This window comes from Syngnathus acus, chromosome 14 (assembly GCF_901709675.1).
Source record: "Syngnathus acus chromosome 14, fSynAcu1.2, whole genome shotgun sequence".
In the NCBI taxonomy this organism is placed as follows: domain Eukaryota; kingdom Metazoa; phylum Chordata; class Actinopteri; order Syngnathiformes; family Syngnathidae; genus Syngnathus; species Syngnathus acus.
Genome location: NC_051099.1, coordinates 6,700,238 through 6,715,259, shown reverse-complemented (window position 1 = coordinate 6,715,259; position 15,022 = coordinate 6,700,238). Strand labels below are relative to the sequence as shown.

At 48.3% G+C, this 15,022-nt stretch overlaps 2 protein-coding genes across 2 annotated transcripts in view; one reads left to right on the top strand and one right to left on the bottom strand.

Moving 5' to 3' along the window:
- Positions 1-15,022, bottom strand: part of gng8 (guanine nucleotide binding protein (G protein), gamma 8) — a 757,718-nt gene that overhangs the window by 277,637 nt on the left and 465,059 nt on the right. The gene's annotated exons all lie outside the window — the stretch shown is intronic.
- Positions 726-14,957, top strand: LOC119133283 (pecanex-like protein 3). Its single transcript, XM_037268920.1, is given in 37 exon segments — positions 726-1,109; positions 1,889-2,380; positions 2,496-2,704; positions 2,788-2,887; positions 2,964-3,003; positions 3,097-3,192; positions 3,295-4,986; positions 5,219-5,345; positions 5,461-5,630; positions 5,831-5,888; positions 5,996-6,137; positions 6,221-6,378; positions 6,444-6,597; positions 6,682-6,714; positions 6,794-6,965; positions 7,037-7,147; positions 7,261-7,352; positions 7,446-7,555; positions 7,664-7,769; positions 7,849-7,941; positions 8,038-8,188; positions 8,605-8,749; positions 8,973-9,150; positions 9,220-9,328; positions 9,406-9,535; positions 9,729-9,787; positions 9,876-10,091; positions 10,218-10,406; positions 10,409-10,470; positions 10,897-11,127; positions 11,201-11,304; positions 11,389-11,536; positions 11,602-11,832; positions 11,944-12,218; positions 12,288-12,457; positions 12,672-13,078; positions 13,169-14,957. Coding segments are annotated over 36 exon segments (6,774 nt in total). The 5' UTR covers positions 726-1,109; positions 1,889-2,227; the 3' UTR covers positions 13,322-14,957.

Genomic DNA, 15,022 nt, shown 5'->3' with positions numbered 1-15,022 from the left:
CCAAATGTTTCCATCATTGTAATAATTTATCAGTCCTGTTTTCTCACATGCACAGACTTCAACAGATTTAATGATTGGGAGGGTAAACTCTATCCTCGGATGCAGTGATGGGTTCGATGATGTTTGACTACCCCCTGCTGAAAAGACAAAGAATTGTAGAATGAAGACAGCTACTACCAGCAAAGAAGCGATGAAGATTTTGCCAAGGGAAAGGTATGCTGTAACCTTTACCATAACATGTCTGCTCACAATGCCCTGAGCATCTGGCAGTTCCTGGCCAAGAAGAGCATCACTTTACAGGAGCTACCTCCTTACTCATACGACTTGGCGCTGTGGCATTTTTTTTCCCCCTCTTTCTGAAGCTCGTTGTACATCCGGGAGACTGTTTGGAAGACGCAAGGACCTGGTGGGAACCTATATTGGCTGGCCTCTGGAAAAACTCTGCTAAACTAACCTCTAAATTGTTCATTTTACTATTTTTTACTATCCACAATGAATAAATCAATGATTTAATTAGTCAATGAATAGAATAAATGGATGAATTTATGTAAGAAAGATTACTGGACTCAATATAGAAGTAAATACTTGGTGAACTGGTGTAAAGAGGGCGAGACGCCTGCGACGCTGTTCCTAATTATCTGGCGTATGCCCCGCCTGGTGACGTCATTGGATGTGACCAATCAGCATCATGGGAATATCTCGACGATTACTCACTTGAGCGTGCGTGCGCGCGCGCATGTGAGCCAACTAGTTGTTGGCTAGCGCCTTAGCAGCTACAGTTAGCCTTTTTTTTTCTCGGAAACATTTCAACACACTTCCTGTTCTCGTAAAAAAAACCTGCTTGACGTTCACCATGAATGGGGCTCCAGAGCGAGGCTTGTCCGTCCCTCTAAAATGTCAAAGAAAACCAGGGACCCTCGCGAAATGATAAATTAGCCCTTCGTCAGTGGAAAAAAAGTCTGTCTATATTTTACTTCTTATTTTTCTGACATTGCTCGCTCGCATCCTGCGAAGGAAATCTGAGATTTTTGCGAAGAGTGGATGCGGAAGAAGGATATGAGGCAAGCTGGACGGCTAAAGCTAAGTGTACGCTGTGCTGGGATTCAAATGTGAGTAGCGTTTCAACTACGAGCATCATTTTACCTTCTGTCAAGATAAAGTCAGCTCACGTTAACATTTGCAACATTGCACGTTTATGTCTTGCTCATGTTTTTACGACTCCTTGTTGTTTACCCTGCTAACGAGAGTGACAGCGAGCAGATTGCATTGCAGCTAGTGCAGGCCTAGCATTAGCCGGTTTCTATATTAAATCATCTGATGTTTAACACCGAATGTCAGCGTTTGTGATTGTGTTTGCTGTAGCGGTCGATTATGTGCACACACACGCCACGATGATAGCAGGTGTTGATGTTTCGATCGGCTCCAGTTTGTCTCGATAATAACATAGTCACAAGCTAGGCGAAATTGTTTGTTAGCCTGCTAGTGCCTCTTGGAAAATGTCATCTAGATGGGAGAACACTATAATAGGCCCTCAGACTTGAGATATTATTTTTAAAACCCTCCGTTTTGAATTCTTCCAGTCACGTGTTAAACTGCATTGTGGGTTATAATTGTACAAGTACATCACACATCCTAATGAAAGATGATTTTACAATTTAGAGGTGCGGTATAAAAATCGCCTCTCAGGGTCGTTATAAACTTTTAGTATCCAGAAAAGCACTATTTAAATATAATGCATTGTTATACATCTGAATATGTTGACACTGAAAACTTTGTGAGTTGTGTATCCTGAGTCAAATCGTCTTTTAATCTGATGTTGTATTTTTAGTCCTTGCGGGCGCTTCACTCAGTTTATTTTTCCCATCAATTTCTGTGATCTCTCTTCCAGATGAGTGTTTTCCCTCATTCTCGCTGGGTTGCCAATATACTACAAAGTCACTCACTTGAATTCCCTTCAAGGATTAGGCTCGGGTCGCGTGGCATCATCTGTGCGAGGACAGGGCACGCAACGGTGTCAGGATGTGCAAAGACTCCTGACCTTAACTGAATTGATCAGGCATCCAGGATTCAGAAGTGTTGTTCCCCATGAGAAACTCTCGCTTGGTTGGCCATCTCCAATGGACGTGCCATCATAGACACAGGACACTGTGGCTCCAACCCCACAGTTTTCTCAGCGACCGTGTTGGAGCGGCTCTTTCATCTGTGGGTTCCCCCTGAAGGTGGAGAGATGGGCTCGCAAGCGCTTCAGATATTACGACAAGGCGTGTGGGCCTCGCTCACCGGAGGGTGGTATGTGGACCCCCATCAGAGCACCTTCTCCAACTGCGTCCATCTCTACTTGTGGATATTTCTGCTCGCATTCCCCTTTCTGCTGTACATGGTGAGAAAATTTCAGTTCAAACTCACAACTTTATGAAATTAAGTTTGCAGTTTGTTCACTGTTAAACATTAATTTATCGAGTGCGTGTGTATAATTGTTTCATGTTCTTTCACAGGCTTTCCCCGCCAGCTTGGTGATTGCAGGCTTGTACTCCGCTGCGGTGGCCATCTTTTTCACCACCATCAAAGTGGTTAACTACCGGCTGCACGCCATGTTTGACCTCGGGGAGATTATCGAGAAGAAACAGGCCTCGCTCACGCCTGACGTTCCAAGGACAGAAGATGGGGACGAAGGTTCAGGGGGCCATGATGGGAGTCAGCCCAGGTGCGTGCGTGTGGTTTTTTTTTTTTTTAGAAAAAGGGAGGTGGCGTGAAATCCTTCAACCAAACCCTTTGAATTGACTTCAGGGATGCTGGTGTGGAGATGACTGTGTTTCGGAAGGTCAACTCGACGCCTCCGGTGCGATGCAGCTCCCAGCACTCGCTGTTTGGACTCAACCAAGTGTCGGTAAGGAGCATCAACAATTTAGCTTTGGTCCAAAAGGCTTCTATTTGATATTCATATCATTATTTTTATTATCCAGGAGTTCTTGCCCCAACTTGAGGATTCAGGGGGAACAAAAGGTTAGCATGTGTTTGATTTTTCCATCCAATAAGACCCTTACTGAACTTAACGTGGAAATTCTGGTGATATCAACCATTCTTTGTTTACCTCAGATATCAAGGAGTTAATGCGAGAACAGGGAAGCAATAATGTGATTGTGACTTCTGCTCATCGTGAAATGCTGCGTCAAGGCTCTCAGGACACCATCAGTAAGTCTGCTCATGCATCAGACAGCACCGTGTTTATGCTCCTCACGCAAGACCCAGCAGGAGCAATGTTTCTATCTAATTTTCACCGCTGTCCCTGTACAGGGGGTCCGAGCATGGTCCAGTCCTGCATTGCTGCTGCTCTGGGAGGTAATTTCCCAGGTCTCATTGGACTCTCCGGGGTGGCGTCTGGATTTGGAGAACCGGGAGAATATCTGTCCGTACCCCCTTCACCTTCCAGTCAAGAAGATGGAGGAGAGAAAGAGCCATTGCAGCAAGTAGAGGTGGCTCAAAAGATCCCGGAGGACAATGGGTTAGCTTATTCTCCGCTCGGGCCGTCTGCTGAGTCTGGGAGTCTTGGAGAGACCCCGCTGAGTCCCCTTATAAAGAGTAGCTTGAGTGAAGAGCTGAGCGAAAATCTCTTAGGGTTGGGCCTGGACCCGGTGGTGTTTGTACCTGGGACCGAGTACCCCGGTTGTCGTAGCGGGGTGGCATTAGCTGCCGGATCTACGGACAGCTGTTTCAGCGGCGGCGGTGGCGCCACCGATCGCGAGACGCTGAGCACCGTTAGCAGCTACCGCAGCGAAAAGACGGACTCCACTCAGCTTGAAAGTCCATCTTTCAGCCAACCCAAGCTCGCAGATGGACCGGCGTCTACTACGATGCCAACGACGGGCGCCAAGGTCACCGCAACCGCAGGCGTCCCAGCAGGACAGGATGGCAGCGATACGGATAACCTGTCGGACAGCGTGTTATTGCGTTCCCCCTGCAAAGATATCTCCCCCAGTCAGGCGCTGGACCGGACACTCGTCGAAGGAGACGATTTACCGTCTGATATGATCGCACAAGCCCCCGCGTTCCACAACTCTTCCCCCTCAAGTAGCGGCCACTCTGACATTTGCGATTTGGACAGAGCCGCCCCAGTCCCCCCCCTCCCTCCGCCTCGGCAGGCCACTTCAGTGCCCTCAGGGCTGGCCCTGGGTTCAGTGTGCTCCGAGCCCTCTCTGCCCATATCGTCAACCCCGTTCCTGCTGTCCGATCAAGCCGCCCAGCAGGTCGTGCGACCCAAAGACTTGAAGCTGCTGCGGGCCAGCGGCAGTAGTGTGGGCCACAAGCCGGGCCGGCGGAAAGCTCCGCGAAGGCGAGCCGGGGCGGGAAGTAACAGTTTTGACTGCGGCTCGTACAGGCGTCATCACAATCATAGGCAACACAGAGATTACATCCCGGTGCGCAACAAGCTCGGTGCCAAGGCCTACAGCGAAAGTCTCTTTGAGGATTCCAGCGATGAGGACGACGGCAGCGACATGAGCGCGGCATCCAGTCTGGGTTCTCAGCGGCGCTACAGCTCAGATGAAGACTCCAGTTCCTCTACCTCCTGCTACTCCCCAGAACTCACTGGCGCCGCGTTACAGCTCCCCCCGGCTGCTCAGCCTCCTACTCCGCGGGAAGGGGATTTGGCCGAACCGGCCGGCCCCTCGCATTCACGTGCCGCTCAGCGCTCTTCGAGCACAGCCAGCGCTAAGACGCACGCCAGGGTTCTGAGTATGGATGGGGCGGGTTCAAGTCAGAACAGCACAGCGGCTCCGCCTGCTGCTCTGCAGACCATGCCCTCAACTTCCACCCCTGCACCTCGCACCCTCACCGTCTCCAAGTCGGACTTGGAAGCTCGAACCATCCACATCGATTGCTTTCCGGTGTCTCATCCTCATCGGCTGGATTCTCTCGGAGGATCTTGGACCGGCAACCAGATGGGCTGGCGAGCAGGAGAGTTGACCGAAGAGGGGGCGGTAGGGGGAGGTGAGCTCATGTTTGTGCCCCTTGTTTGTTTTCAGGAGAGACATATATAGTTTCAAAATGTCTAAGACATCTTTCTTAGTTTGCACCAAACTGTTTTGTGGTTTGTTTGTTTTGGAACATCCGAGCCCGCATCAGCGCCTGCGTTTTGGTACCATACAACTTCAGCATGAGTTCTTTTGGAGGAATCACGTCACATTTTCTGTGTAGACGTTGACAAAGTGAAACTTTTAAGCTCTGTCTCCAGATAATGGCAAGAACGACTCAGTGAGCAGTGTGAAGAGGACCCAAGCCATCCGCAGGAGACACAATGCAGGAACCAACCCGACACCTCCACCCTCCACCATGGGATCACCTCCTAGGTCAGTCCCACTCGGCAAACCCAGGGGGGGGGGGCTAATTTATTTGCAAGATGTTACTGATGCTTAGCAAAGTCTTATCATTGAAGGCTGCTTATGTCTGTCTTTAAACCGTTAGTCTCCAGGACCTCCAAAGGGCTCGGACCTCCTCCCACTCGCGGACCCGCACCCTCCCGTCCGCCTTACAGTTTGCTTCGTCATTTCTGCACTCTCGCAGCGGCATCCACGAGGCCTCCACCTTCGACGACACATCAGAGGGAGCCGTGCACTACTTTTTTGACGAGAGCGGTGAGTCGGTGGCTTTCGAGCAACGAGACGTTTTCGGCACCAACCGCTTTGTTCCTGTCGTGTGTGTGGAGATGAATGCGAAGATCAATGCAACTTTCGTGTCTGTCGGTTAAATTGGAAGATAGAAGCCATTTCAGAATCAAAGCAGCGGGAAATTGCCTTTTTTTTTTTCCCTCATCATTCTTTCTGATGTGTGCCAGGAGTGAAAAGGTCCTACACATTTGGACCTGCTGGAGGAGGTTATGAAGATCCAGTTCAGTGAGTTACAAGGCTTATTATCATTTATTTGTATTCAAGCTTTACTTACTGTGAAGGAACAGCGCAAATAATAATTAAAATAATACAATTTCATGTTTTGCTTGCAGAGAAAGGGAGAGGCAGTCCCAGTCCTCAAGCTTCACCTCCACTGAGGTCCAAGAAGGAGCACCAGTCCTTTCCATGCTGCAGCCCAGACCAGTGGTCCTACAGGGCATGCAGGTGCGCAGGGTTCCATTGGAAATGCCTGAGGTGAACTTTTTTTTCTTTTCTTGATTTTCCTTCAGTATAAGCGTCCCCTAGAACTCATGATCTGCTTCTCAACCTGTCTCCAGTTCGACCTGGATCACGAGTCTCTGCAGGAGTCCCAAGAGAACACGCTGATGATCGAGGAGAAGGCTAAACCCAAACAGTATTATCGCTTTTGGGTTCTGCCTGGGAAGTGGCTCAGGGTCCGTTATGATCGCTTAGCGCTTCTGGCCTTGTTGGACAGGTAAGGCTTTGCACGTGAATCGACGTGATGCAATATTTCAAAATGAAACCCCATCCTGTCATCAGGAACCGCCGTGTGGGAGAAAACGTGTTTGCTGTGGTGCTGGCCAGTCTGGTGGCCTTCCTGGGCTTCCAACTGTTGCTCCAGGGCTTTTTCAGGGACATCTGGGTCTTCCAGTTCTGCCTGGTCATTGCAAGTTGCCAATACTCCTTATTGAAGGTATGCGAATCTCTGTGAAATAAATGTACCGGGATCTTATTTTCTGTATGCAAGCCAGTCATTTTCTTCAAACTATTTTTTCAGAGTGTGCAACCAGACGCAGCCTCTCCCATGCATGTGAGTAATTGGGTTTCAGATTTTTTCCGTGTCACCTGGTTGTGATGATTTATTTACTTCCCTATTTGTTGTGAAACAGGGTCATAACTGGATCATCGTGTACAGTCGGCCTGTTTACTTCTGCTTGTGCTGCGTGATGATCTGGATCTTTGATTTATCCGGCCGTTCTGGCAGCCTGCAACCATTCTCCCTCTATGGCGTCACGTTCTTTTCCGCACATTTCCTGCTTTGTGTCCGAGATATGCTCCTGGGTAAATCTTAACACTTTACTTTGAAATTTAAAAAAGAAGCACCGTTGAATCCTTTTTTTACCCCCCTACAGTCTTGGCCCTGTGTTTTCCGGTCATCTTCCTGTTTGGCTTGCTACCTCAGGTCAATACTTTTATCATGTGTCTGTTGGAGCAGATCGACATGCACATTTTTGGTGGAACAGGTAAGACCGTGGCTCTTTAGCATTCACCGTGTATTCGTTTTGCTTTATTAGATGGGTCGCTTGAACCGCATGTTTGGGCTGCATTGATCCACTCACTCCTCTTTTCTCCTCAGCCACCACCAGCCCACTCTCGTCTCTGTTCAGCCTCATACGCAGCGTGCTGGTGGCCGCTCTGCTGTATGGATTTTGTCTGGGTGCCATAAATGTAAGCGCAACATGAATACTTTTTCAATACCATGTCTAAACGTTGACACCTGATGCAGCAGAGGTCGATTCTGTGTTTTCTTCCCACTAAAAGGCACCGTGGGGGGACGCCCATGTGCCAGTACTCTTCTCTGTATTTTGCGGCCTGCTGCTCGCCTTGTCCTACCACCTGAGTCGCCAAAGTAGCGATCCCACCATCCTCTGGTCGGTATTTTGCTTCAGAGAGTCATTATTTAGACTTTGATTTAGACTTTACTACTGTGCATCTAAATTCTGTATCCATCTCTCACCTTTCCCCCCCCCCCGGCTCAGGTCATTGGTCCGATCCAAATTACTCCCCGAGCTGGAGAATCGCACACCAGAAGATCCCCTTGTGGAGATCAAGGATCCTCTTCCAGAGAAGCTCCGCAACTCTGTGGTACAAATCTTCCTAAACGCCACACGTCTGATTTCAGAATGTCCTTCACTTAAAAGCGTTTTGCCTTTCCCCTCCGCAGAAAGAAATTCTCCATTCAGACCTTGTCATGTGTCCCCTCATGGCTGTGATCACTTTTGCCATCAGTGCCAGCACGGTTTTCATTGCACTACAGGTTAGTAGAAGTTAAGGCCATTATCCGGCCACTTTTCTTCACGCCATTTGCCGACAAGTGCTCACTTATTCTTCTCTGTGCTTTTTGCCCCCACAGCCTGCGCTCAGCTTTGTCTTATATATCCTGGCGGGAGTTGTCGGCTTTATTACTCACTATCTCTTGCCTCAGCTGCGCAAACAGCTTCCATGGTTCTGCCTGGCTCACCCTGTGCTCCGATCCAAAGAGTACAGTCAGTTCGAAGTCCGAGGTGAGCGTCTCATTGCTCTTCATCCGCTCGAGCTCATGTCACTGTAAAATGAAAGAGCCATTATCAGCTTCTCCCTCCAGAGGCATCACTGAGGATTAAATAAAAACCGGCAAGGTCTCAAGTTGAAGTGCTGTCGAGAAATGCATTTAACCTCTCATCAGCTCCCTGGGATTTTCACAGTGCGCCAGTACTAAATTCAGTTATTTTTCTTCTTACTGTTGAACTTGCTTGACATTTTGAGAAGTTGCAGTAGAGCTTGTTAGGTTGGATTTCAGTTCTTTTTTTTTTTTTGTTAGTGTAAAAATAACACCGGCAATTTGAGAGCACCTTGAAATGTCACGAACTGATTTAATCACTCTGAGAAAAATCAACTCTCTGGGTGTCACGCCTTGCATTTATTTCTGTTTGTTCACCAGATGCTGCACAGCTCATGTGGTTCGAGAAGCTTTATGCGTGGCTTCAGTGTGTGGAGAAGTACTTCATCTACCCAGCGGTGGTGCTCAATTCCCTCACGACAGAAGCTCGTGCTGTTGGCCAGAACCATAAAGAGCTGGACATCTAGTAAGTCACGACAAGAGGTCCTTGGCTGTGGTTGCTGGAGCTACTCAACTGCTCTACATTATACTAAGAGGGGCAAAATTAATTTAATGACGTCAGTAATTCTCGACTAGTGTTCTCCTCATTTAATTGGCTTGGAAAAACATGACTGGTTTTAGAAAGAATGTATCCGGAGGATTTTTTTAATGCACAATTTTTCATCATGTACTCTTGACTTGTCTTCCAGTAGCCGAGCGCTCTTCATCTCAGTGGCCGGCATGAAGCTGCTGCGTTCATCCTTCTGCGCCCCGTCGCAGCAGTACGTCACGCTGTGCTTCACCACGCTCTTCTTCCACTTTGACTACCCGCACTTCTCGGAGACCTTCTTGATTGACTACTATTTCATGTCCATTCTTTTCAGCAAGGTCGGTTCGCACGTCATAAAGCCGACAATGTAATGAAGTAATAACGCATCCTTTTGTTTGATTTCTCAGATGTGGGACCTGTTATATAAGTTACGCTTCGTGTTGACTTACATCGCGCCCTGGCAGATCACGTGGGGCTCGGCTTTCCACGCCTTTGCCCAGCCCTTCGCGGTACCACGTATCCTTAAATCCGATCCCACGTAAATGATTGTTGCACTTCCTCACCAGATGCCCCTTAACTCAATTTCTCTGCAGACTCTGCTGTGCTCTTTGTGCAAGCCATCTTTTCAGCCATCTTTTCAACCCCTCTCAATCCAGTCCTGGGCAGCGCTGTGTTTGTCACCTCATACACCAGGCCTGTTAAATTCTGGGAGCGGGATTACAAGTATGTGGTTGAAAACTCTGCAGCTTTATTTCACTCATGTGTGGCACAGAACTCTTGAATTTGGTCCACCTAGCATTTACTTTCTCAAGAGTCCTGTCATATATATATATATATATATATACGTATATTTTTTTAATTCATTGAATAATGCATTGATTGAAAATAAACTTTTGTGCAAATTCTGTCTTGTTAGCACCAAGCGAGTTGACCACTCCAACACCAGACTTGCCACTCAGCTGGACCGTAATCCAGGTATTATCATGTCTCCGCCTCTTTTTTTGTTAACATTATCGAAGTGATATGTAATTATTGCTATGCCGGTGGCCCCTTTTCCTGCCAGGTGCCGACGACAACAACCTGAACTCCATTTTCTACGAGCACCTAACACGTTCGCTGCAGCACAGCCTGTGTGGAGATCTGCTGCTCGGACGCTGGGGCAACTACAACACGGGCGACTGCTTCATTCTCGCCTCAGACTACCTCAACGCATTGGTGCATATTATCGAGATCGGCAATGGCCTGGTCACCTTCCAGCTGAGGGGTCTCGAGTTTAGAGGTCAGCAGTTTAGAAAACGACCTACTTTTGCCCCTCCCACACATTATATGTTTATATAGTTACTCTGAATGATCATCTCAGGATTTTGATTCAGCTCCTAATGCATTTTACATCTACTCCCTGCAGGCACCTACTGTCAGCAGAGAGAAGTCGAAGCCATCACAGAAGGCGTGGAGGAGGACGAGGGCTGCTGCTGCTGCGAGCCGGGTCACCTGCCTCACATGCTGTCGTTCAACGCCGCCTTCGGACAGCGCTGGCTCGCCTGGGAAGTGGCGGCCACCAAGTACGTGCTGGAGGGTTACAGCATCAGTGACAACAAGCCGCCTCCATGCTGCAAGTGTTTGACCTTCGCAAGATTCTCATCACGTACTATGTCAAGGTGAGATGTCCAGAAAGTGTAGGGGAGACCGTGGAGTCTCATTACAATTGAACCAACCGGTTTAGGTTATAATTGGACGCCGCGTTGAAATATGACCAACAAAGGTTGCTGTTTGTTATTGTCAAAGTAGTCCAACCCCAAATTTGGCTTTCCTTTCTTGTTACTTCCTGTTTTGATTTCTACAGGAAGCAAAGTAGTTAGGATTGAATTAATTGCACTCTGTGAGGAGTAAAAGCCCTTATGGTTCCATTGATTTCAAGACCCAAGGTGCAATAAAGTCGGGAACAAATACTTGGATCAAGCAGATTCCACAACTGACAAGATAAATCTTAGATTAGCAAACAATGTATCCATTCCTTATTTAAGTTTGACTTTAATGTGCTAATATTTTATCGATGGATGGTTCATATTTGTTTTCTCCAACAGAGCATCATTTACTACGTGAGCCGATCGCCTAAATTGGAGGAGTGGTTGGCTAACGAGGCGATTCAGGAGGCACTGCGGCCGTGTCTCGGACCCAACTACGTCGACAGCGACCCCACCTTCAACCTGAACATCGACGAGGACTATGACCACAGGGCCTCCGGGATCACACCCTCCTCCTTCTGCATGATTTATGTGGACTGGATTCAATATTGCAACAGCAGGCGGCAAACGGTTTGTCTCTGCACAGGCTTTACGTCCAACCACTTGTATTAGAGATGCTTTAATTTCTACTTTTATGTTGCAGCCTGTGACTAGTGATAGAGATTCTCCTCTGGTCAGTCTATGCTTTGGATTGTGTATCCTTGGAAGAAGAGCCTTGGGCACTGCCTCCCACAGCATGTCTGCAAGGTGAGAGCTCCATCTCGGACTGGACTAAAGTTGCTTTGATGCTTGTCTAGTGCAACTATCCATAACCTGCTCTGCTTTTGCCAGCTTGGAACCATTCCTCTACGGCCTCCACGCGCTCTTCAAGGGAGACTTTCGCATCACGTCTCCGCGGGACGAGTGGGTCTTTGCAGATATGGACCTGTTGAATCGAGTTGTGGCGCCCGGAGTGCGGATGTCCCTCAAGTTGCATCAGGTAGCGCTTCACTGAGCACCAGGCAACATCTTCACAGGCTTACATTTTGTCGTGCTCTACCGCAGGACCACTTCACATCCCCGGATGAGTATGAAGACCCCACGGTGCTATATGACGCCATCACCACCAACGAGGAGAAAATGTTGATATCACACGAGGGCGACCCCGTTTGGCGCAGCGCCATCCTCGCCAACATGCCATCACTTTTGGCGCTGCGTCATATCATGGACGACGGCAGCGATGAGTACAAAATCATCATGTTGAACAAGAGGTTCCTCAGCTTCCGGGTCATCAAGGTTGTACATCCTTCATCTAATCTGTACTTACATTTATGTCCATTGTGGGAGCGCAGCTCAGGCATATTTTCAGACTAACACTACTGACCAGCCTTGTACTCCCCCCTACAGGTAAACAGAGAGTGTGTGCGTGGGCTGTGGGCGGGGCAACAGCAGGAGCTGGTCTTCCTGCGCAACCGCAACCCAGAGCGCGGCAGCATTCAGAACGCCAAACAGGCCCTGAGGAATATGATCAACTCGTCGTGCGACCAACCCATCGGCTACCCCATCTACGTGTCCCCCCTCACCACGTCGTACGCCGGTGGACATGGTCAGCTGCGCTCCGTGTGGGGGGGGCCTGTCAGCCCCCACAACATCTACAACTGGCTCATCAATAGCTGGGACAGGTACCCTAGACGGTTTTGGACCCAAAGACTTCCCATGGTTGTGAGCGTGACAAGTTGGCTTGTCTCCAGGATGCAGAAAGGATGCGGCGCCGGTTGCAACAGCGGCGGAAACATCGAGGACTCGGACTGCGGCGGCGGTTCCACCTCCATCACGACCAACGTCGCCATCCACACCACGCAGAGCACACCAGCCTCTGGCCTTCCCCAGCCTCACATCACCACCATGCAGCCCTCATTGGGTAAAACGCTCTACTTTCTCCAACTCCTCAGTAGCTGAAGCAGAAATAATGAGCACTAGATAAATAAGATGTAAGAAAATACAGAATCAGGAAAGCAATGAAATGATTGATTGGGCTGAATGAATAAAGCGAAAAATTCGAATACATTTTAGTTAAACGATAAAAAGGCACTACTTGGTAGGCTCAGGGTGTAATTGTTGTTTTTGTCCACCAGGTACGGACAATCCTGTCGGCCCAACACAAAACTGGCCTCACCACCCCCAACCACTCCCACTGGCTCTACTCAGCCAATCAGAGGGCAGGATAGAAGCAGGCCTGCTCTCATCCCTCCAACGCACATCCTCCATCCAGGGCCTGCTGGGTCAGCAACTGTCCAACTCGCAACTCTCCTTCAGCGGCTCCGTGGCGCCGCCGTCTCTGCCGATGCCCGAGTGCATCTGCCCTGCCAGCTTCCTGGACAACTCAAGCCACAGGACGGGCCAGCGGGCTGGCCTCGCCCAGGGCAACATGCTCCACTTTGAGAGCCATTTTGGGAAGTGGAGTTTTTCCAGCAGAAAGGGCTTTAACGGTCCGGCGGCAGCGGAGGGTGATGGAGCAAGCATCCACACCATACGCACGCAGGTGAGGAACACTAACAAAATTGCTTATCTTAAATAATTCATTTTGAATTAGGTCACATGCTGATTTGTTGCTCTTTGTGATATAAATCAGCCGCTGCCCCCGGGCCCCCCACAGGAGGCCAGTCCCACACAAGATCCGCTGGGAGCGACGCGGGCGGTGGAATCCTGCCTGCTGCCAGCAGGAGACACCACCACGCCGCCTGACCAATCCACAGAGTTGCCTTTACTTGAGCACCTGCGCTGATTATTGACACACCACCCTCCCCCCTTTTGGGTAACAGCACACTGGACGGCACCCCCCACGCTCCCATCAAGACTCATTATATCAATGTTTATTCCACATGGATTCACAAAACACGATGCGGTCTTAAAGCATGTTCCACGTCAACTCATGACGCTACTCCCAAAGTCATCTTAGTGAGGCTCAGATGCGCTGCGCGTGTGTGTGTGTGTGTGTGTTTGTGTGTGTACGTGAGTGTATGTGTGCTAAAAGGCCAGAAAGGCCAGTGCAATTCCAAGGATCTTTTTTCTTTCCTTTTGGTCAACAATTATTTTTATAAACTGGAACATGGAAGATCAGCTTTGACTGTGTGGAGACCACGAGAAGCCTTGTTCAGTTTTTCCTCCCAACTCAGAAGTTCTCGCCGGTGTTCAGTCCAGAGGCACAAAATTGAAATTTCAGCAGCCGACCGTTTTTATGGTGCATCTCCTCCCCCGGCCGGCGCACGGTGCTCAGGCCGCTTGTTTACAGCCTCTGAGTCCAGCCTGAGAAATTGTGTTGATCACAAACTTTTTTTTTTCTTTTTCTATTTAGGGATTTTTGTTCTTCTTCTTTACTTGAAGATGGAGGCGTCGGTGTCGCGCCAGTCATTTGGAGACACCCGCCAGCCCGCATCGCATCCAATAAGGAGGATGGGAGGGGGCAAAGGGGTCTGCTTCCTTGTCGCTCCTACTCGACTACTGCTTCTGCATCCCCCCGCTACTACTACTAACTAGCTAACAGAGTCACCACTACTACTGCTTGAATCCAGCGTTTTAGTTGGAACTAAAGGATAAAAACTGAAAACAAAGGATACATATTTATTGGAGGTCTTACATATTTGGGATTCATTTGTATCATGTGCTGATGTTAAATTGGCAACTTGCGTTTTTGTTTTGTCATCCCTTCTTCAAACCAGTGTTACAATTTTGTCATCTCAACAGGGGCTCCTGCGTGTGTGTGTGTGTCTAACTGGAAGTACACGAAGAAGTCACTCTATGTTGGGTTTCTTCCCCATCTTGCACTCTGCCTCACTCTGGATTGACCTCAGTGATCAGATAATGCAGTAGAATACAAAATAAGACCCTGCAGGATGATCAAACTGTGGCAAGCCGCCCAAATTCATAGTAGATTGGTGGTGGCCATCATTCTCCCACTGAAATCCCCAAGTAGCCGTCTTAACATTTTTTTCTTTTTATAAAACCGCAGCAGCCAGTTGAACTTTTCTTTCTTCCTTACTTTGCTCAGAGAAAGCAAAGCACAAAACGGTGGTCAGTTGAAATAAAATAAAAAGGGATTTCGTAATCTCTGCAACTATGTACAGCATGTTTCATATATAAATATATATTTAAAAATATAAACCTATTTTATTATGATTGGAAATTCTGGGGTTTTTTCTGTTTAAGACACTAAGTCCGTTTAGCGTCACATTTGAAATGTGCAATTTGGGAAGATTAGGTTCTGTTTTTCCTTTTTTATTTGTACCCCATCTCTCCATCTCTTTTTTAGTTTTTCTCACAGGGGAATCTTTATTTAAGTCAATGTTCAATGTTCTGTACAGTTTTTTAAGTGATTTTTTTCCCTTCTATTTAAATTAAAGATTTTTGTGTCTTTGTTTGCAGCTTGAGTGCTCTAGTTTGTATTTTTTTTTTCCTTCTCCAGAATCAAAGTATAGTTGGAATGTTG